At 36.6% G+C, this 23,465-nt stretch overlaps 1 protein-coding gene across 2 annotated transcripts in view; it reads left to right on the top strand.

The window, feature by feature from the left end:
• STK3 (serine/threonine kinase 3) overlaps window positions 1-23,465 on the top strand; it is a 126,015-nt gene that overhangs the window by 50,440 nt on the left and 52,110 nt on the right. For both annotated transcript variants that reach the window (XM_085053280.1, XM_085053281.1), the window contains exons 7-9: window positions 5,288-5,425; window positions 7,276-7,401; window positions 18,581-18,773. In XM_085053280.1, coding sequence (XP_084909406.1) covers window positions 5,288-5,425; window positions 7,276-7,401; window positions 18,581-18,773 — 457 coding nt within the window. The remainder of the gene's footprint in view (window positions 1-5,287; window positions 5,426-7,275; window positions 7,402-18,580; window positions 18,774-23,465) is intronic.

The raw sequence follows: 23,465 nt of genomic DNA, 5'->3' as shown, positions 1-23,465 counted from the left end.
TGGCTTATCTTTCAGTAACCCGTCTTTGCTGTTAATCATGTGAATAGTCTTTCCATTATGTATCTTTTCTCTGTGTTTATTACTTTATTACTTTACATCTTAAGTGAATCATACTTTGATTTGATCAGCAAAGGTCATTATTCCAGAGAGAACCTTATGACTGTGAATAGCTGTTAAGCCACTGGTAAGAGTTGTGGTTTGTTTTATTTAGTTTGCTTTTCTTTCCTTATGGTGTTTTATTTTTCAAATGCTCCTAGAGTTAATGTATGTAATTTTAGAATAAAGTAATTTAAATTTAATTTTTACCTTATGTGGTATTGTGTACATGGTTTAATCAGTGGCCATTACTAAAAACTGTCAAGGTGAGCACAGTAGACTTGCACGTTAAATGTCACATATATTTCCCCTCATTAGCATTAAAAATTTTTATCAGTTACTGTTTGTCCAGAACTTCTCTGAACTAGAACTTCTAGCATTTAATCCTGTACTGATAATTCTAGGGGGAATCAACTTGAATCAGGTATGTGATAGATGTGTGATGGAACCAGAGCTGTTTGTAGTTCTGCACAAATGGCGTGAGTACAGTAGATGATCTTCATCGATGTCTGTGTTGGCAGATGCGAGGAGGAAGCAGTGATTTTTAGGGTGCTTCTAACAATTAAATCTATTATCTGCTATGAAGCAGATTGTGAACTGACCTTGACTTTAAACATGTAGTGTTGTTCAATAACTTTATTTTTCACTGTTATTGTTGCAATATGGTAGTTCTGAATTATAATAAACAGCTAAAAAAATAAAAACAAACAAAAAAACCTCAACCAAAAAACCCCCCAAACCCAAAAAACTGAATGCATTATAAATGCTCAACAAAGCAAACCTAGAGTAGAACCTGCTAGTATTTCACCCTTTTTCATGCTGATGTTCCATTTTTAAACAGCTGATGAATTGTGTAACTGAGTAATTAATGGTGTTTCAGTAGTCTTTTTGAAGGCTATTGAAGAAAGGAGGGAGGGTCTATGACATGTGCCACAAAGAAGAGAAAAATGTGTTTTTCAGATGATTCTTTGTTTCCAAAGTTAATAACATTTGACAGAACTTAATATTTAACTTCTCCAGCCTTAAATAGGTTTTTGTACTCTGAAATGTGTTAGTGACTTAAAATGTGTTTTGGTGTTTGTTTCCTGCAGTGGATTGCTAAACCAAGTAGTATAATTGTGGTGCTAAACACTATGAAGTAACAAACTGCTGTCATATATCCTCACCCTGTTCATAAAAAAGTTTCTCTCTGTGGATTCTATCAATGGAGCTTCACAGCACGAAAATTATAAAATTGCCACAATATAGAAGTCTTTGTTGTCCTCTTCAGTAGTATTCATCATACTGGGTAGATTTTCTGCTTTTTATTAGAAGTAACTTATTTCAAATAAGTAATAGAGATAAGTGATTTGAGAAGCTAAAAGCCAAAAGACACGGTACCTCTACAAAATTGCTGTTGATCACTTAATGTGTTCGTGGGCTGTGTGAAATACAGATATATTACCCTGACTGACAGGAAGAATGAGCTGCAAGGATTTTCTGATTAGGAATTTCCATGTGTGGTATATGAGCATCTCATTTTTCTTTTGGCGTTTCCTAATTCATCATCATCACCATAATTACATTTTCACGCCAATAAAATTGTCCGTAAAAGAACCTTCATGGAAAAAAACCCCCTCTTTTCAGCCTGGACTTAATTTAAAATACTAGATCCTTTAAGAATAATAAAAAGAAAATCGTGGGCTGACTTGTGCAGTTCTGCTCTCATTTAAGACCTGGTTCTCAGTCTGGTATTCAGCTTAGCTGTAACTGCTGGTGATTGAGCAAGGATGTGCTGTCAGGCAGCAGGTATGGTAGAAACTCTGTTGGATTGTCCAGTGCCCAATTCAGAAGCTGCCCTAGATGATTTTATTTTCCACCCATCTTTGGTCATACAAATGTTATAATCTGCCTTGAGTTCTGGTTTCACTGCAAGGTGAAGGATTTGCTTCAGAGCAGTGTGTGAAGGATGATTCAAAGTAGAATTGGGCTCAAGGTTCAGAGGTGGAAGGACCAGTTCAGGACAAGTTTGGAACGGGCTCTATATTATAGGCAGGTGAAGACAAACACAGATTAAACTCTTGCAGCTTTAGAGATTTCTTTCTTTTTTTAAAGGTGATTGAGTGTTTAAAACTGAAGACTGAGTCATACAATCTAATGCTTTGGTTGTGTATTTGATACGTTATTTGTATAAGATTTGTCAGTTTGTCTCAGAAATGTGGAAGATGATGTTGAAGGTGGGAGAGAGGAAAGAATTAGCCCCAGCTCTTTTATAGTTCATCAGAGCCTATCCCCTCTCTTGAACAATTTTGTCCTAACATTTCCAGCAGTTGGTACTGCCAGTTCAGCCCATGTCATTGGGTGGATGGTAGCTTATATTTGGAGTTTCTTTTAAGCAACAGTTGCCTAACACTGGCTGTATGAGCACTGTCCTCAGCCCTGATGTGAGAGCTAACCTAAAACAAATAGGTGTAGGAAACTTCTGAGAAAATTACAAGTGGAGTGGAGGCAAAAAAAATACTACAAGTAATAGTTTGGGAAAACACAGGGACTGGAGAAATCTAAGGTAAGATGAAAGAAGCATGGAAAAAGTATTTCCTGCTTCCATTGGCATTCAGAATGATTGAAATAGCTTAGTTTTGTTTTAAAATAATATACAGTTATTTTAGGATAGAAATTACCTTTTTGACAAGAAGTGGAAGCAAAAATGAGGAATAAGTTCCTGTCAGAAAAGTGTTTTGTTTTTATTCCTGGACATATGGGACTAGCTTTATAATTCTCCAGTGATTGCTTTGCAAGCTTCTTAGAAGGAAACAGAGTAGTTGAAAGCTAAATCGCAGACTGTTTTGAAAGAGAAAAGGAGCTTAACTTTTCTGAGAGAAATACGGTAAGCCAAAATTAGGTAGTAGAGAGGGAAGATGGAACTGAAAACCAGAATTTAGGCTAGTTGATAAAATGGAGTGCTGAGAGCTGGAGGGAGAGGTACATGCTAGCAGGTGTGTGGCATGATTACCAAGTTGGACTAAACATTTGGAATAAGTAGTTTCTGTATGTTTTCTTGCATTACAAAAATACATCTAATTTTTCTTTTCAGCTAATATAGCTCATGTGACGTGGTAGGATTTTTAAAAAGCCTACGGTTTAAGCATTGCATAAATATACATGTTTCTGAAGTAGGTATTTTCAACTACTGTACAAAGCATAAGTGTGGATTTAGGACTAACAACACATGAATATCTCCTTTTGTGGCTTTTGTTGCCTGGCATAAAAGAATGATTCACTAATTCCCTCTTTATTCTCATTGTGCTTTGTGAATGACAAAGAAGTCAGTTCTTTGCTGTGGTTCTTAACTGCTGTGTATTTGATGAAAATAATTGGTCAAGGCAAACATTTTTCCTAGAACTGTGGAGCTGAGTAGGACTCTGTAATTTATCTTTGCTTACCTGTGGGGAGAGAGGTCAATGTTTATGATCAAACAGGAGGTACCCATTTTGACACCACGCAAACAGAAGTTGGTAGTCTTCTGTTACAGCTGTGTGTTTTCAATAGCTACTGCAGAGTTAGCTGTTAAGAGTAGCTGAAGATAAGATCAAAAGTCATCAGTTCAAAGTTCAGGAAAGATCATTAATTTCAAGGACAGAAACAGCTGAATTTGTTAGCCACTGCTTTTTGCCAGAAGCACTTCACTTGTACTGACAATTAATCTTGCATCACAAGTAGATAAGGCCAGTTACTGAGTGCCACGTTTCCTATCTGAGTCAATATACTTGTTTGGCATGGCTGCCCACTGAAAATATAAAGGTGTTGTTGCAAACAATTTTTTAAAACAAAATGGCCAGTTTTGTAAATGTTTAAGTATTTGAATTCAATAAACTATTCGGTACTGAATTAATTTTTCATGAAAATGATAGTGAACAGTTTTTACACCCTTTTGCATGGATTCCACTTTCCTTCAGAATATGAGAAGAATTTTCTAATGAGAGTTTGAATGAGTTCAACGAACTTTCAAGGCCAGTCAGACTTCTTTAGAAGCTATGGATAAAATCTCATTAAGTTCCCTCTGCCTTCTCCCTATGTTTCAAACACAGGCTGAAGCTTCTAGTGCTTCTACTATGCGCTATCTTAAAAGTGTGCAGAATCAGTTTTCTCCCCTTTTCTGAGTATGTGTTTCTGCCTCTGCTTGTAGAAAAACAAATTAAGAACTTTTACTCCTTTTGACTTTGGAAAATGTGGTTGAATTGAACCTGGGTTTAGAAGAAAATAATAGCCTATTGTTTTTGTCAGTAGACCTAGTGCTGAGTACTGTTTTGTCATATGTAAGTCTTAAGCAGTGATATTGGATGCATTTATTACATACAGAAGTTCAAAAATTTTCATTGTTTTGCAGTTGTCTGTCAGAGTTACATGGTTTTTTTTCCTGCCACTCCAAATGTGAATTTATAATTTAGAGAAAAACCTGGAAAGAGTCACATAAAAATGGCACAATATATATAATCTTAAGTAACACAAACAATTTTTTATATTGCATGAATATTTTTTCCTGGTTGAAAAATCTGTCTTCATGTGGTTCTCAACAGAAGAAATATCTGTTATATAGGTAAAACTGTGCCTTTTCAATTTTATGTAAATTCTCAGTACTGTAAGACAACTTGATTATTTTATTTGTGTCATCTTCTGGTGTTCTCTTAAATGTTTCAGCATATGTGTCTAAACTGTACTTGGAAAAGCAACTTTTAAAACTCCATCTGATGAATTATGAGTGCAAAAGGAAAAAGCAATCCTCCCAGATTTCCTAAGCAATTCTCATGTAAAACTAAATGCACTTAAGAGAGGAGGAGGTGACCTTGGTTGTTCACAGCAACTTTATATGTGTGTTTAAACAAGCAGTGCTGTAATTTCTACTAAGAATTTCAGAAAAAATATAATCATCTCTTCAGACTGATGGACAGCAATAGATAAAATAAGGAGTCTTGTGCTCAATGGGGTACAGTTTAAATAGAGAAAATCTAATGGGAAGTAGCTACATTAGTAGCAGATGGATTTACTTCCTGAATCTGGATCTGAGTAGGAATCCTTGTGTACTTAAAATTTGTCTTCCAGATTCTTAGCCTGATAAGAAAGGTGGATAAAGCAATTTCTTTTTTTTAACTTGGCTTCAGCTGCTGTGATGATGTGTTTTGTTTAGGCTTGATATTGTTTGATTTTTATCTAGGCTATTTTTATGATTCCTACAAATCCCCCTCCAACCTTCCGGAAGCCAGAGCTCTGGTCTGATGAATTCACAGATTTTGTGAAGAAATGCTTAGTGAAAAATCCTGAACAGAGAGCTACAGCAACCCAGCTGCTACAGGTCAGTATTTAAGTTACTGGGGAAAGGCACATTTTATGTTTGGGGTTTTTTTTTTTTATCCTCAGACTGGAACTGTTGAGAAAATTTGGTAGGGCAAAACTTATTTTAACTATCATCATACCTTAATTCTTTTTCACTTTGTGGTCTTTTCTCTGTCAGCTCCTGTATCTCTGCCCCCATTTTATTTCTCTTCTTGCTGCTTCTAAAAATTCATTGCTCTTTAAATAGTTTACAGCTGGTTCTTGCTATTAAAATTGGATCCTTGCTTTGTGGCTAGAGGCCCTCAATAGCTCTCAGGATTTAGACAAGGGTTTAGCAAAAGAATTGAGCCAAGGTTCCCCCTCTGTGTGGACCACGCATGGAGAATAACCAGTCTTTCCTTCTGGTCATGTCAGATGAAGCAGGCAGGTGGTTCTCTGTGCTAGAAAGGTCTGATGCAGATGGACAGGATAATGAGTTTGTTCTTGGGCTGAGTTATCCCAAGTGGGCACTTCTATATGTGTGTGGTAGGTGACAGTGTGGACCTTTGGAGCGAGGCAGGGTATACCAGGCTCTTGCTTCCTGTATGACTCTCATACTAGATTTATTCTGTGTTGAGCTAGCAATTGCAGCTGTTAAAATTTAAATTCCAGTGAACTCCACTACAAGGAGAACGAAAATTTTGCAAAGCAGTATTTGGTAATAGATCCATCAAATTCGTACCTCATGTTATGTATATTTAATTTTATACATTGTGAAACACCAAAATGTAGACTCCAAGGTAAGTAAAAATGGGAAGTTATAAGTTTCTATGTGATGTGTGAATCAGTACTTGAGACCTTCAAGATTTCAAGTTTGTATGGTTAGTTGAATACCAGCAGCTGGATTGAAGAGACTTCCATTAATGTGGGCAAGTAAGAAGAAACAAACAACAAAAAGCTTCATTGTGCAGTTTCTTTCCAACTGCTTACTCGCCACAAAACCAAATACTGTGTTCATCAGGAGTCTGTGTTGTCTTTTTCCCTGCCTGGAATTTGGATAATATGTGAGCTGGAGATGCTGTCAACGTGTTTGAGTGGGAGTGAAAGTACTCTCTTGTGGGGAGAGGTCATGGAGGAGAAAGAGAGTAATTGAATTAATGTGTAAGGGAGAAGATAGATAATAAGTGTAGGACATGAAGCTTCATCAATTCTGTTCTTCATGGAATGATTTTTAAATATTTTAATAATATGTTTCTGAGGCGCTTAGTTACATTTTGCCTAAATTATATTTGTATATAATCATGCAAAAATTAGATTTTTTCTAACAGCAGGTGTTTACTAGGCAGCAAAATAAATGCAAATGGTATTATGCACATTGTCTTGAAGAAGCGGTGTTCTAAATCACCTTGAATTAAAAATTAAACTTCCTGCTAAAAGTATTTTTTGCTCATTCCACGTTTCAACATCATAGATCAAGAAATATTTTATGACATTTAAAGTACAGGTTTATTGAAGTAAGCAGCCATAGTTGCTCTTGTTAGAGCCCATAATTTATGCTCTCAATTTGTTAAGATGAATTAAATTTTGAAACTGAATATCTGAAAAAGTTTGGTTTTCTATGTCAGACCATCGCCGCTCTATTTACTACTTACTGCACATTTTCTTTTTGAAAATATGTGCTCTGTTTTAAGGCAGTTGTTAAATGATTACATGTTCCAAGGCTTGCAGTTTTTAAAAACAGTTAAAGTAAATTTAAGTTATGCAGCAGCTGAAAGATACCGTATGTTGTGTTGGTGTAGATTTTGATCTGTGGTGTTGAATAGTGCTTGTAATTAAACCTGAAACACAAAATGACACTACATATTTTCATGATTTTTTTTTTTTCCCTAGCATACATTTATTAAGAATGCTAAGCCAGTTTCAATTTTAAGGGACCTGATCACTGAAGCTATGGAGATAAAGGCAAAGCGTCATGAGGAACAGCAAAGAGAACTAGAAGAGGAGGAAGAAAATTCGGTGTGTACCCATTTTTCCTATCACTATCTATACTTCTATACTTTACAGAGACATTGCTGGTTTTCCCCTCTTTTCTGTAGTTGTGTTCAAATACTTTTCTTTACCAGTTTTCTATGTGGTTTTAAGCATATGAATTTGGAGTATTCCACTCTTAATAATGAGTAATGCTGTATAAGCTAGCTTTCAGCATTATTCCATGAGATGTCTTAGTAAAAAGTTTTTCTAGGAAGTGGGAAAAGAAACCATGCCAACTTCAGCTATTCAGACTAACATTAAAAATCCCAAAACTCTTTAAGGTTCTGCTTTCATAGATGGACTTCTAGACAAGTGCTTTTCATTTTTCATTCAGGGCACTTTGCTTGGTGTTTGGTTGTTTGTTTGGTTTTTTTTAAGTCTAATACACAGAATAGTTAGTCATGATGCATAGTAAGTAGTGATTGCAGTGTGTTTTGAACCAAGTAATGTGAAAATGGTGATGGCACTTCATTCTTCAGACGACATTGTCAGCATCTGTTTGAGGGGAGAAGCAGGTTGTGTGGTAAGTAGGTTGCATTTAGAATTGTTTGGCAGTGTTAAGACTAAGTCTGTTTTCCTGGCATTACTACTCTTCCCTACATGATTTATTTCAGGTTAGTCTTGTGCAATGCAGCAGAATGTGCTTTAAAGGAGTGTATTGTCACACATACAGTGTGTACCGGGGTCATTCAAGAAGAGCACAAAGAGAAGATGAAGACTGGAATGTTACGACTTTGAGCAGACAGAAAAGAACAGTGCAGTGACGCAGTTTGTCCTATAGCAAATGGTAGAATCCTTGTTACAGAGTGTTATGTCATGATCTTATATACAGGAATAATTTTCAAGCAGATTCTGTGCATTCTTTTGTATCTCCAACAATCAGTGTGGTTTGTTGCATTTTTTTTCCTGTTCTAGGAGGGTGTTCTAAGAATATTGATAGCTTGTTTTTATAAAGGTGTATTACTCTGAGTTGTATTTGCTTAGTCAGTAAATAAACAGGCAGGGAAGGCTGCGAATTTTTTTTTATATTAGGAAATTTTCCTCTGTGTGACTTGACATGCAGAGTTGATGTTTGTCACTTGACTTATTGAATAGTTGATTTCTGAAGAGACTGATTTATTCCTGACGTAGAAAAGCTTATGTCTTTACTAGCTTGCTTTCATCCGTACTATTGACTTCTGAACTGCAGACGTTAAATGCTTGGGCATTGTTGATGTCTTTTGCATTAACCTAAAATTAGGCATGACATCCAATTGCTTGTGTGATGTTCAGATAAGATTGCCAGGCATAGTCCATGCCAGCTAAATATGTGGTGTACACCTCCCTCTCCCATGACTTTGTGGAAGGGTGTCGCAGGAGTTTGATTCACCTCAACTGAAGAAGCATTTAGCAGCTCTTTGGATATATGCCGAAGTCAGAACGTAACACTGCACTCCCCAGTCTGCCACCCCCCACACTCCCTCCCTCCACACTTCCCCCCATTTTGCCTTCAGGGTAAGACAACCTCAAATCCAGGACTGAGGCAGCAGTCTGCTATTTGTGTTCCCATTGCTGTAGTTGGGAATTCTGCCATGTACTCTTATGGTGCAGTAAGGGAACAGGTTACAAGTGAGAAAGAGAACAAGACTCTGCTCGTCACTAAGTATAGAAGACAAGTGCCCCAAATCTGAAAATAACGGGAGTATCTTTGGTTAGGTCTGAGAAAACAGAATCACAGAGTGGTTGAGGTTGGCAGGCACCTCTGGAGAATCATCTTGTCCAACCCCCCTACTTAAGCAGGGCTACGGAGAGTTGGCTGCCCAGGACCATGTCCAGACAGCTTTTGAGTATCTCCAAGGAAAGAAACTCCTGTGTAGCTTGTGCCAATGCTCAGTCACCCTCACGGTACAAAAAACGTTTCCTGATACTCACAGGGATCCTCCTGTGTTTCATTATATGCCCATTGCCTCTGTTCCTGTCACTGGGCACCACTGAAAAGAGCCTGACTTCATCCTCTTTGCACCTTCCTTTCAGATATTTGCACATACTCCTGAGGTCCCCCATGAGCTTTATCTTCTCCAGGCTGAGCAGTCCCTGTTCTCTCAGCCTCTCCTCATGGAAGAGATACTCCAGTCCCTTGATCATCTTTGTGGCCCTTTATTGAACTCTCTCTGGTGTGTCCATGTGTCTCATATGAGGAGCCCAGAAGTGGACCCAACACTCCAGGTGCAGCCTTAGCAATGTGGAGCAAAAGGAAGGGATTGCTCACCTCCCTGCACCTCCTGGCAACTTTTTTTAGGGACTAATGCAGTCCCTAATTTGTCTGTTTAAGCCACTTTGGCTTAAATGTTGGTTTGCTCTTAAATGTAAGTGCAGTTGTAGTATGTGGAAATGATAAGTCTGTAATTTCTTTACTTATACTGATAGGATTTTAAGGGCTGTAATCATATACCAGTATATGAGCATCAACAAACCCAGAACCAGAAATCAACCTCTGCTTGAAGAAATAGCTCTTCAATATAAGGCAGGAGGTCAGAGCAGCTGACAGTTCAGCATTTGCATACCTTGCGCAATATCTTTTCCTGATCGTGATGTAGGGGAGTTTTAAAGGGCAGCCTTGAAGAGGGCTAGAGGCAGCCCTGTCTGTAGTAGCACAGGATGTGAGAAAAGAGTAGAGGTTTGAAAACTTAACAGGTTTGGAAGAGGTCACTTTGAGGCAGAGCTGATTTCTCAGTACTGAGTGAAGTGAGAGCATAGGAGAAAGCCATGGAAGTGCACTTGTGAATGAGACTAGTCAGTTCAGAAAAGAAAGATGGTAGAAAAATAGAAAGAGTGTAACTTCAGCACAGTGAAAGACAGAAGGGGGAGCAATTGGAAAATGAATCTTTATGCTATTCCCTTGAGGGAAGAGATCACTAGATGAGAAATTAGGGTGACAAAAAGAGAAGAATGAGAGAGTTTGGGTAAAAAGTTCAGCAATACATTCTTTCAGAATGGGTTTATCATCCTGGATAGTAAGATGTTGTGTATTCCTTTTTAGTTTCCTCCCCGATGCTGACTTTCAGGCTGTAATTGATTAATATTAATAAATAATACTAAATGATGTTTACAGGGGATGTTGAGAGACATGCCAAGAATATCTTGTAATGGACAAGAGGATGTCCAGATGTTTTTGCTGTAAAGTTTATATTGAGGAGTTAAACATTTTCAAAAATTTCCCATCATAAAAATATTAAGTAAAAGAGGATTTTTGTTCCTACTATAAAAAGTAATTTTGTGTATGTTCTTTTATGCTATTGATATTTTTTAGTTCCCTAAGTTTTCATACAGTTTTTACGATTCAAGAAAATAACCTGTGATAAAATTTGTAATTAGGATGAAATATTTAATAGTTGTTAAAACTGTTAATGTGGTATTTGGCAGTAAGTTTGTCTTTTGCTGTCAGTAAATGTGTGTCTAATAATTTTGTATTGCTTGGTAAGCCTTTAGTGAAATAAGTTTGGAGATACTTAGCTTTAATAGAAAAAGTGAGGTTCAAGTGACTGAAATGTAGAATATTGATAGTGAGGTGAGGGGGAGGGATTTCCTTGTTTACAAAAACAGTTCGTCAAAACTCCATGTTTTGGAGTGATCAGTGAATATTTTTTGTGTCACAGTGCAGACCAAATTATGTTCTGGACTGGTTTTAATAATTGTTTGGTTGTAATACAGACTTCCTTGTCTTGCAACAGTTTTGGTGCAGTACACCATTATATGAAACTCCAGATTCATTTGAGAGATGACACCAGTACCTTGTCCAGTTGCCGTCACCAAAGGTTATGATCAGCCCAAAGTGCAAACCCAGCCAAACTAGGAAACAGCAGTGTAAACTTGTACTGGTACCATGGGGGGCCTATAAGAAAGCTAGAGAAGGACTTTCCAAGGTCATGTAGTTATAGGGGTGATGAATTTTAACTGGAAGAAGGTGGGTTTAGATTAGATATTAAAAGAAATTTGTTGTGGAGAGGGTATGTGACACTAGAACAGGTTTCCCAGAGAAGCTGTGGATGCCCCATTCCTAAAGTGTTGTAGGCCAGGCTGTATGGGATTTTGAGCAACCTGATTTAGGTGAAGGTGTCCCTCCCCATGGTAGGGGAATTGGAACTAGGTGGTCCTTCCAATCCAAACCATTCTGTGATTGTTTGAATCTGTTACCATTTTCTTTTTAATTTGAGAATTTTTCTGTAAAGTGTTTCTTGAATGCATGTTGCTTATGTACTGTATAGCAGAAAACTCCTGAGCAACATGTAGGTTAAGTGAAGACTGAACTAAGTGGAATTCTGATTTTAGTTTTTTAGGCATACTAGGCAGAGGCTAATCAATGGACCCACAAGTTATTAAAGGAAATGAGGATAAAAAACTAGAAGAGTAAAATGAAAGCATTAGAATATTTGTGTTTGTCATTTTAGAAAAAGAAACAATCAATTCCCCAACCCCCCACTTCACGTTGAAATAATGTATAATTTGAAAATAATGAAAGATTGTGCCTTTTATTTAATTTGGAACTTGTTTGTGGATCTGCCAGAAAAATAGTAAACCAATTCTTTTTGCACTTCTGAGTGCTTATTATTTTCCTTTAGGAAAGGGAAAGCAGGTACTACGAGTGCCAGTTTGGTATAGTTGATACACAGATTGGTAGTAGATGAAGTCAGCAGTCCAGCATTTAAGTATGAAGATAAATAACCCTTGCACATTCTTTCTCCTTATGTATCAGTTTCACAGAACTCTATAAGGAATACAGGACTGCTTGTATGTAGTTTGCAGGACTACATGATCCTATAGTTCAAATGGTAATACAGATCTTAATAAGTCTGCAGTGATGGCAGCAGTCTGAGAAAGAGCTAATGACAGTCCCTATGTCACCTTATGTAGTAGTAGTCACAGTGAGAATGCATATATTTCTTCATATTTTAATATCTATAAATGTTTTTAGGTCATGTGTAGAATTGGAGTCCGTTCAGTTGGAAAGTAATAGCCATCTGGCACTTAAATTTTGCAAAATAACACCTCAAAAATTGATTTTTTCCCAATCATACCATGGTAAAGTCCTCACCGCAGAAATACGAAAACAGACTTGCGGTTTGAGAAATCCGTATTTAACAACATCTGCAAGCAAGAGCAACTAATAGTGTTAGTGTTAAGTAGAATCTATTGATGTTAAAGGTCTCTCATGGACGGTGAATTGAGTCCATATATTATTGAAAAAGAATGGTTTCAGTTAACCTGTCAGGAGCTTGAATTTATTGATTTAACTCCCCCAAGATTCTCCTATGTAAATTGTGAGCAGTTCTGCCTGTTACTCACTGGTACATGACTTGGGACTCATCAAGAAGAAAGGTGTAAAATGTTCTGACTGTGAAATTTCTTATGTTAGGAAATCTGTTTTAACCCTAATGGTTACATTTGAATAAGTTTTTTGCTTTAATACCTTTTTGAAGTCATATATCGTATAGTAATGGGCACTCAAGTTAAAAGTGACTTGCATAACTGGAAGTAGAATGGAGTGGGTGCGTTTGGAGAAATAATCAGATGCAAAGCTTTCACAATTATGTACCTTATTTTCAGGGTCAATTCAGGTAGTTGTCCTTCAAGTGAGAAAGAGCCACATCCCTAAAATTGATTGTTATTTTTCTTTTTCACCACTGTCTGGGAATATTTTATAGCATGAGAAGTTGTCAATTGTAATGTAAATATTTTTTGCTGTTCAAAACTTCGTATTATAGAGCTGTAAATACAGTCCTGATGACTGTATCCTTCCTGAGAGATATGTATCATTATAAACCGTGTGCTCAGAATTGATTTTATGCCTGTTATGAGAGCTGTGCATGTGATGAGAATGCCTTCTGACAAACTGACATGTTTTGATAGGTGCTGAGGTAGTTGTACAGGTTTTTTTAATTAAGCAAAAATCGCAAGTGGTGTGTTCTACAGAAGGTTAATCCCAATATCAAAGTTTAAATGTTAGTTTAGGCATTATGAGACATGACCAATCTCTTCTCTTGTGCATTTTTAGAAGTGTGATGTGAAGTGGATGCTGAGGCTGGGCAGCTTTATTATAGGAATGTAAAGTAACTCGTTGCCTGGCAGCTCACAGAAAACATGTCTAAATATTTGTTTCTGTGGATCTTTAAAGTAATGAGCTAACAAGCAGCTCTCTGTAGATTTTCTTTTGCATTTTAATGTCTCTATGATGTGAGAAATGTTTAAGTCTTTTAAAAAGAGTATTAAACCAAGAAACTATTACTTCAGTAATCCCCTTCTTTTTCTTGGGCACTTAGTGGTTGACAACTATCAAACACCAAAGCCAACCTGTTGTTCCTATATGCAGGATTATTTATTCATCCTTACAAAAAGTTATTTGGTTAATCCTATATTATTTATGAAAAGTTGGCATCTGTATTTTGAGACCTGAAGAAATAATTGCTGTATTTATTCCTTTATATTTTTGCAATATTTATAGTGTTGTTTTAAAGGAACTAGTGAATCAGATGAGTTATTCTGTATTTTAAATCTGATACACCATGTTGTATTTTTCTGAAGGCTTTTATATTTGCTTTCATGGTTCTTTCATGTGTAAGTTATAGCTATGTCTGTCTATATGTATAGGCAATTTTATATTACAGTGTTAGTTAAAACTTTCTCTTTTCATGGCATTTTTTCCTTATGCCAAAGAACACTTGACATATGTTAATTAAATTTTATTGCAGTCCTTTAAGTGTCCTGAAGTTAGAAATGTGTAAAGATGAATTTGTTGAATGAAATATAGCATGTTGTTAAAATCCACAGCTGTGTAGTGCCAGAAACGGGCTACAGGAAGAATAAACATAGGGAGGTGTATGAGCACACAGCAATTGTCCTTACCTGGTGTATCAATTCGATGGAGGTAGAAAACAAGCTTAAGTGCTGTTTTGTGACAGATGTCTATTGGATGTGATGGGATTTGACTGTGTGCTGAAAGTTAAGTTTTTACCTGTTTTACTGATGGGTCTAAGCTTTGTGTGCTCAATATTAATCATATACTCAGGTTGAAGTTTGGCTTTGTAAGTTAGGAGCTTCTACAAAATCCTTGTGCTTGACCAAACTATATTATGTGTTTATGTAGCTACCACAGTGCTTTAAAAAGAAGATAGCTCTGACTACAGCTACATTTTTTTCAAAGGTGATGATGAGGTGTTAATAGTAAATGAAATTATTTTACAGGATACTAAATTTTGCCAGCATGTAAATCTTCCTTTAATGCCTTGCAGCCGTGTTGGCTGTCTTTGCTGCCCTCTAGTGTTCTTTTTACATGCCAAACCATAGGTAGTGAGATTTTAAATGCAACTGCTGCCATATTTGCATCTCTTTTGAATTTTCTTTTCAGTCTTCATTCCTATCAATGTTAAAAATGCAACAGAAAAATCCATTAAGCTGTATCACCTTGGATCATTTACTCCTGTAATGATGTAGACTCAGATATGATCTGCAATGCCAACTTCTCTGATAAAACCTCTTGTGTGATGAGATCTTTTATTATACAAGCATATAATGAAGTCTTGTGTGTGGTTTCTGCTGAAGTATTTTTGAATTTTCTATCCTGATAATCAAACCTCTGTGAGTGCATTTTTATACTTTAAAGGTTGATTTTGTTAATAATAACTATTTTGGTAAATAACAAGATCCAGAAAGTTAATCCTATAGGATTGCAGGTTATTGCTAGTACTTTACTCGAACTCTAGATTATGGTGTTATTCAGAGTTTCTGTAGTCTATTGTAATTTCTGTAGCATTTCAAGAGATTTTAGAGTTCTTGCTTGTGCATGTCTTCTGTTGCTGTATATGGTGTAAGAGAAACCCCTTCCAAATACAAGTTTGGTGCTTGTTTCTTGTACACAGGAAAACAGCAGACAGCTTAATTCCAGAGTTAGTTGGTTTTATTGTTTATTCATGGATCTGTTTTCATAAGCAGTATGAAAGCACAACACTTCAGCTTTAATACTTTTCTTTTTTTTTTCTGGTTAAAATTGAGATTGTGTTTGTTTTTATTTAATCAGTGTGTTTACCTTTTTTAACAATAGATCACAAGTTCTACACCAATATTTATGAACTGTAAAGCATGGATCAGAATTTGTATGCAGGAATGACTTTCATCTCTCATGTGAATGTGCACTTCCATAACTTGGATCCACTGCATATTTTTATGAAGTTACTTTTTCAGAACCAGTGTAGTCTACTGCCATATATAGCTAAATCTCTAATTTGTGAGGACTACTGGAATGACAGTTCTGGAAGCAATCTGTGTTAGCTACAAAATTAATTATCCTGGGACATGCGCAAGCCATGAAAATGTTTTATATTGTTCTGTCTCAATACATCATTCCTGATATAGGGAAAACACCATTCATCAAAGGTGTTGTGTACTTCCCTTTTTGGGACAAGTATTCCTTTAGTACTGAGGTGGACTTTTGTGATCCTTGGTCTTTCAAGTACTAAGAGATAACTGTTCTCTTTGCTAAGAGACAATACTAAGGTAAAGGTGTTTGACACTCTTAGACTGGAAAATTAAATGCTATTCTTTGGACCAAGTCTGAATACTTGATTTGACTGAAGAAATAAAAGATAATTTTTTATTCAATGAAACAGAATTATGAAGATGGTAATTTAGGGTTCCATTTCATAGTTATTCATATTGTTAGGCATCACTTTTTTCCACTAAATCCTAAAATAAAAGTTTTGAGCTCTAGGAAAGTGTTTGTTTCATTTCTTATTTCAGCTTAGGTAAGTTTAGGGCCACATGCACTGCAAGTAGGTCTTAGTCAAGCTAATCTGTAAATCAAATGTAACTATGCCTTAAACCCAGGGATTTGCCTGCCTGTATGTTAGAGATGCCAAATTTGTAGTGGTTAATAGGCAAAACATCAGTGTGGTGTGAGTCAGTTTTGCATTGTATTGCACTACTGAAAGAAACACTTGTAGTTTAAGTGTTCTGACTCTTTTAAAATGTGATGCAAAACTACTTTATTTTCAGAGTACCCTTTTTAGAAAGGGAAAAAATGCAATTCATAGAAAATACTGGAGTTAACAATAACGTTTGGTGGGAGGAAGTACAGAAAATTGAAGTTGCCACCAGGAGGAGCAGTACCAAAATATGCTCTTTTTTTTTACTGGCACAGTTGCCTGGTGCTGTAGCTGTAAGCTGTCTGTATATTTGGGAATATCATAACTTTTTCAAGGGTAGGGTACTAATAGAATACAAAAAACCAACTCCCTTGAAAGAATGCAAATGAAGAACTTCAGTATTTTTGCAAATTAGAATCTGGAAAATAATGATTTTTTTTAAATTTGGAATTTTAATCACAGATTTAGGTCTGTATCCTGGTTTCAGTATGGTATGCTGTTAGCCAGACTTTCTAAATCAAAATCAAATTTATTTTTGTATCTTTTTGTTGAGATGTAATAGAGTAATTTTCAGGAGCTGGTGTTACTGCACATTCAATTTGCTGTATCTGCCTAGACCACCCGTTAGTGAAACAGGCACTTGGGCCATGGAGCTGGCTTGTGCACGTGTGTGTGAATGAGAGGCAAATTGTCTGCCATGCCAGGGAATGGGCAGAAAGGAAAGGAATGAGTTCATTGAGAAACAGAAAGTGCCAGACCATGCAGGGGTTTGGGTCCAGGGTTTATTTTTTCTGTTCCCATTCTGTGTCTGTCCCTCTCAGCCCCTGCACTTACAAGTCTCTTTATAGTTAAAAATTTAAAATCTTTAAAGCAATGCAAAGATTTAGGAAAAAGTGGAAATTTGTGAGAGGGTGAAGTCTTGCTTTAATGTTATATGTTGGATTTAAAAGTCATGTAGATGTGGTATTTAGGGACATGATTTAGTGGTGGACTTGGCAGTGCCAGATTAACAGTTGGATTGGTGATTTTGGGGGTCTTTTTGAGCCCAAACCATTCTATGATTCTGTGTAGCAACAGCATGTTATTTGTAAGTGGCAAATAAAAACAAAAGGGTTATCCAATAGCTTCTCAAACTATGTAGCTAAAATATTTTGCTAATCAGGAGTAGAGTTCATTTATAAAGGAACTCAAAATTTTGACACAATAGAGGAAATGGATGTATATATGGTTATAAAACTGGTGAAAGTAGCATTTGTATTTAAAATATAAAAATTTGACATAGATTAACTCCACAGTGATGGATGTTATTTCTTACATTTAATCAACAAATGAGAATGTCTAAATTTTTCTTCCCTTGAATAATAGATTTTACTCATATAGAAAATGTGTGTAGTCACCGTCCATCACATTACTCTTGAAATGCTGTGATGTTGTATGTATAATCTAAATCAGACTTTGGAAAGCAGTGGGATTTCCCATTAGTGTTTTCAAATACTGGTACTCCATATGATTTCATGTTTCGTTAACTGGATTGTCATTAGTTCTCAGTTTCAAATTCCCAGCCCATTACTGTTACTAAGTCAAAATGCTACTGTGTATCTTCTTGAAATTATCTCCCCCACATTTAGTGGGTAAGTATGTGCTCAAGGGGTATTTTCATGTGTAGTATTAACACATTATTTACTCATCCTTGTAACAAAGGTTTTAAAATGGAACTAAACACTTGAAGTAAATGAAGTTGATTTTCTGTTTCTGAGGGGAACTTGAAAAATTCTGTTGGAGGACTGTTAATAGCTTAATTGAGCATGAGCCTGTTATCTGGGTCCTGTATGTAATGTTAGTTGCTGGACATGATACTTAGTTAAGGGTGGTCAGCACAAATCCTTGGTGATAGTCCCTTGCAAAACATGTTTCTAAAAATCACTTTCTAAAGTGATTCTAAAGTAAATTGCGTTACTGATTTTTGTAACCCAGAGAAATAAAGTGGGTCATGAAAGTCAGAGATAACTCAAAACTGGATGCTAATGCAAAGTGGGTATGTGGGCCACATTTTACTTATCCTGCCATGCATTTGTGAGAAAGAAGAAAGTTTTTATTCTTCTCTATATGGAAGAATTTCTATTTTGTGATTTCTTATAAAGTTTTAAACCTGGAAGTCCAGCAGTACAACTAGGTCACATAAAGAAAAAAAAACTAATCAATAAGTGATTGCATCTTACCTTTGTTTTCTTTTAATGATCTCCTGCATTCTGGCAAATGTTTCCCCATAGGATGAAGATGAGTTGGACTCTCACACCATGGTGAAGACCAATTCAGAGAGCGCTGGTACCATGAGAGCCACTAGTACAATGAGTGAAGGCGCTCAGACGATGATTGAGCACAACAGCACCATGTTAGAATCAGACTTGGGGACCATGGTAATAAACAGTGATGACGATGAGGAGGAAGATGGGACCATGAAACGTATGTTGTTAATTGGCTTTCTTCTAATAATGTGTTTTTTCGTGCTGCATGACAATGTTGTATCATGAATAGCTTTTAAGTGTCAAGTTCTGTGGTTAAAACAGGGGGAGAGAGGATTCTGGGGATTGGTTGCTTTTTCCAATATACCTTTATAGGCTAAGTAGGCATTTTCTAAATGTTCATGTGATTTGATTATAATAAATCAGAATGAGTATCTTAAAAGTGCTCTTTGATACTGCTGAATAATAGATCATTGCAAGCAAGAAGCTTGGAGAAATAAACTTAGTAAACTAAGAGGGATTTCATTTCCTTCCTAGAGACACAAAATATTTACGACAAACTTTTTATTTAATTGTTTTGTTTAGTTTCATGTTTTGTTTCCTTCTGCCTTTTGTTTCCCTGCTCAAGGACAAAATAAGAAACAATAATATGTTTTTATTTATAAGTACCCATGCTTAGAGGCCTCTGGGAGCCATGACAGAAAATAACTAAAACCATATTTTTTTCACAAATAGGGAATTGTGCCCAGATAAAATTGGGATTTGGAACAAAAAGAGGCCTGTCCTCCTACCCCAACATACATTATACAGTCTAGTAATAAACAACACTTATGCTGTCTTGCTTGGTATGCCTGTGCATGCTCTGAACAGAGACTCTGTGGTATATACCTGGAAAGAGGAAAGAAAATGATGAGCACAGAGAGTTGAGAGGAACTTAACTTTAGGAGGTTTAACGTGGAGTAGAGGAAAGGGTGAGAATGATGGAAGTGTTACTTCTTTTGTTCAGTTGCCTGGGTTTTACTTATTTTTGTATAGAAACTTTTTCATATGTCAGTGGTGAGACTAGTGTTTAGACCAGCTTCCCCACATTCCCTTTGTGGTTTTTTTTTCACCAAAGCTTAGTGCTAGGGCTTTCTGGTGTACCAAGAGTACTTGTGATTGTTCTCTTTTCTCCTTTTTGGTGACATTCCCCCTGCGTCTCTTTTTTGCCCTGTTTAATTTGTATTTGCCATCTGCTTTGGGCTGGAAAACAAGTTGTTTCTAAGTGCAGTTTGGGTTTATTCTGGTTTTCTAACTGTTGCTTCAGACTTTGGTGAAGCTTCTAGGTAGTTTGTGGTTGATAATTAATGTAACTGAAAGAAGAGGACAGAGTATTTGACAGCTAGAGTGGAGGAAAAGTAACCAGGTTTTTGTTTTATTACTTTTTGCCCTATAGGACATGAACATTATAGGTTTAATCAGTATAATTCCTAAACACATTCTTCCTTCTAATCAAACATAAGAATATAATCTTTGGGACAGTAGGTTTCCTTCCCTGTCCTCTCTCCACCCGCCCAGGTGACTGTCTTGAGTAGTGTAACTCCACTGAAGTCAGCAAACTGGAGGCAGCCTGAGGCAAGTGATGGTTTAATCATTCAGCTGCCAGGCAACAGGTCTGGTTCCAGCTCTTACTTGCTCAACTTTTTTGTCTTACTGTATAGTGGTATTTTTGATTGCAGTGGGATATGCACCATGCTGTAGAACCTACATGTTGATAGAAGAATTCATGAGTTGGTTTATTCATTATTTTTTAGTGATTTCAGCATCCAGGGTAAGGGATTGTTTGATACTGTAAGTGTGCCTCCTCTGTGATATGAGGTAAATAGTTGGATAGCTCTGGAGTGATGCTTCAAAACTCTTAGAAAGGCCTATGTCTTAAAACTGGTATTTCAACTGAAAAGCCAGTGGCACGTGTTTTATAACAGCCTATGACCTAAGTCTGGTAGGAATTTAGTCAGGAAACTTGATTATGGGCTGGCTTCAGTGGTGCTGTGGTCTGGGTATTGATACTTCATGGATGTAGTTTTGTTCAAGCATGTTTACTGTGACCCCTAGAAGATTGTTTGCTTGGTGCCATATATAGGTGTACCAGTGCTTTAGTCCTGTATATGTGTATAGAAAGAGGTGATAGATGTTTAAAGGTCTCAAGCCATTTTCTGTGACTGGTAATAAAGTTGTTCATTTATATCACTAGTAGTAGTATATTTTAAAAATGGGGATTTTTTTTGATTTTTTTTTTTTTAAGATGTTTTCAATTCTGCTTTTGAGAGCTGTTGCAAAATGTTAGTTTAACATGGATTTTCTTCATTTTGCTGAAAACAGAAATAAAGTATAATTTGGCTGGAATGGCCTAATGGGAAGTGTTTGACCAATGCTCTCAGGCACATGGTGTGATTCTTGGGGTGTCCTGTGCAGGGCCAGGAGTTGGACGTGATGATCCTGATGGGTCCTTTCTGACTCAGCATATTCCATTATTATAATGATAATATCACTGGATATTTTTTCTTTTTTTCTAGAAAGTGGAAAAAAACCCCCAAAAATTATTAAGCCAGTTTTACAAGTCACATTCTCAAGAAGCAAAGCAATGTTTTGTGCTGGAAACTTTTCCCCATTAAAAATAGTTTAAACTTGGGTTCATAGTCCTTGAAAAAGTCTCTGAAACCTTCAGATGGTTGAAAATTATGTGGATTTTCCATTTAAATGCCAGTTGCAATTATTTCTGATAAATAGGCGTGTCATACAACAAATAAAAGACCGAATGAGGCCTGAAACTGAATGAATACTTGGGCGTGTAAGTCACTGTGGTACAAGAACTGTGAACTCAGTAGCCACTTCATTGCACAGCTCTCAATAGTCAAACATTTCTTAGATCTGTCCTGTGGTAGACTCCCAGCTGCTCTGGCCTAAGTAACTGGTGACACAGTTTCTACTGCTGTTTCCTTGTGGTTCCCAGTAGGCTAACCTTTGACTCTCTGAGGTGGCTGCTTAATAGGCGTGTGTTAGCAGCAGAACTTTGCCACTCGTAGAATACAGTCACAGTTCTGCTTAAAACATGGCTGAAGGAGGTGGCTATGGCAGCTTTCTATATGGTAGTTCACTGTTAGATACGTTTGCCTGTACACTGGTCAAAATTCTAGGCTCCTGTCTCCCATTTTCCAGATTTACTGCCACTGTGTTGTAGAGCACCTTGTGGTGGGCGAGAGTAGTGGTAGGAATTTATGTAATACAAAGCCTAAGTAGTATATGATGTTGTATAAGCTGTGGTAGCCTTTCTAGTTGGGGTGAGAGTATGTAGGTAGATACAGGTCTAAAGAAAGCTGGAAGCTGTTTGCTTTTCAGCTGCTGGTAGTGACAAAGCAGTGTATTTTAAGGGAATAAAAATACTGACAGGGTATTCACAGAAGCACTTCAGGTAGGAGAGCCAGATCCCTAACTTCACCAAGCAGCTAAGTGTTCCTCAGTTGAGTGGTAGATGGAGATCTCCAGGATGTGGAAGGCTGTGGAAGCTTGTGGCTTTTGGCAAAAGGAAGAAAGCTTTCCTCTGTAGATATGCAGGTGCAGAAGAGGTCCAGTGTCCTGGTAGTAACAGAGTGAAAGATTTACAGACTTTCCACAGGAAATTGTAAACCCCTGACCTGAAAATGCGAAACAAACAAAATACCACCACCCATGCCCTCCTAGGAAATTGTAGTGGGAGTCTCCCGTCTGCAGGAGATCGTCACCCTCATCTGCTGACCTTACTTGTTAACTAACAACAGAACTTTTAAACTGATTTTAAATTAATTTGATATTAATATAATACTTTCTTGTTGGAAATGCTTTGCTACAGAATAATTTTTCTTGGTAGATGACATCAGTTGAATTTTACCAAAGCATGCATTAGGATGGAGTGTGCATTCCTCCTTATTTTGAAATGTGTGTTGAGAATGATTTATTTTATTTGTGATATGTTTTTGAAACAGTGTTACAGTGTTGGTGTTGTGTTATGTCATTGTCTCATTCATTCTATTCAGCTATTTTTGGGAAGAAACTTGCTTATGTAACTATTTGGAGACATCCCTTATTGGCTGTGTTCCTATCTGGGGTATTGCTGAGTTAGAATGTATGTTTTCAGCATCAGTGGTGCTCTCTGTGTTCTATGGCTTGCCTGCAATTTCTGACTGTTTTATTATGGCTTTTTTCCCAAGGCCATCTTGAAGTCCTGCAGCAGGCAAGTGTCAGGATGATAGCAGACAGATATTCTTAAATATTGAAACTGTGAAAAATATTTTAACTTAACACTGCTTATTGAAGAGTAAAGAATTAGAAGAACTGAAAAATCCAAATGCTTCTAGAATGGAACAGGCTATTGCACAATAGGTTTTCAGTGCAAGTGTGGAGTGATACTGACTGTGCTGTAATTTTTTTGTGGCAAATCTAGCTTACTGAATAGATGAGTGAATTAATTGTCCTCAAGGGAATCTTTATGTATTATACTTCTAATTTTCTTGGTTCTTGAAAGATAGCTGAGAAGATAATGTTACTCTGTTGTTCATGAAGGTTAACAAAAGTACTTTGAGACCAGAATGGTCTTCTCATAACCCTGTATTTTCCATAAAGAAAAAAAAAAAAAGGTGCAACCGATATCAGTTTGCTCTGGCATAAAGAGCCTGAGTGATTTATAAAGTAAATACAAAACAGATAGGAGCTTTCACAGGGCCTTTAAACTGGTAGATGTCAACCCATTCCTATGAAACACTAACTGAACCTGTTAAGTTAGCTAGAGATCTAAATAGTGTCTCTTTTTTCATTTAATTATTTATAAAAATTAATTTCTAAATAAATCCTTTGGGATTTTTTATATTGGAGGAAAAATAAAAAAAAAACCATTGAA

This window comes from Lichenostomus cassidix, chromosome 2 (genome assembly GCF_008360975.1).
Source record: "Lichenostomus cassidix isolate B80296 chromosome 2, HeHo_3.0, whole genome shotgun sequence".
Classification (NCBI taxonomy): Eukaryota; Metazoa; Chordata; class Aves; order Passeriformes; family Meliphagidae; genus Lichenostomus; species Lichenostomus cassidix.
This window is presented reverse-complemented; position numbering and strand designations above follow the sequence as displayed.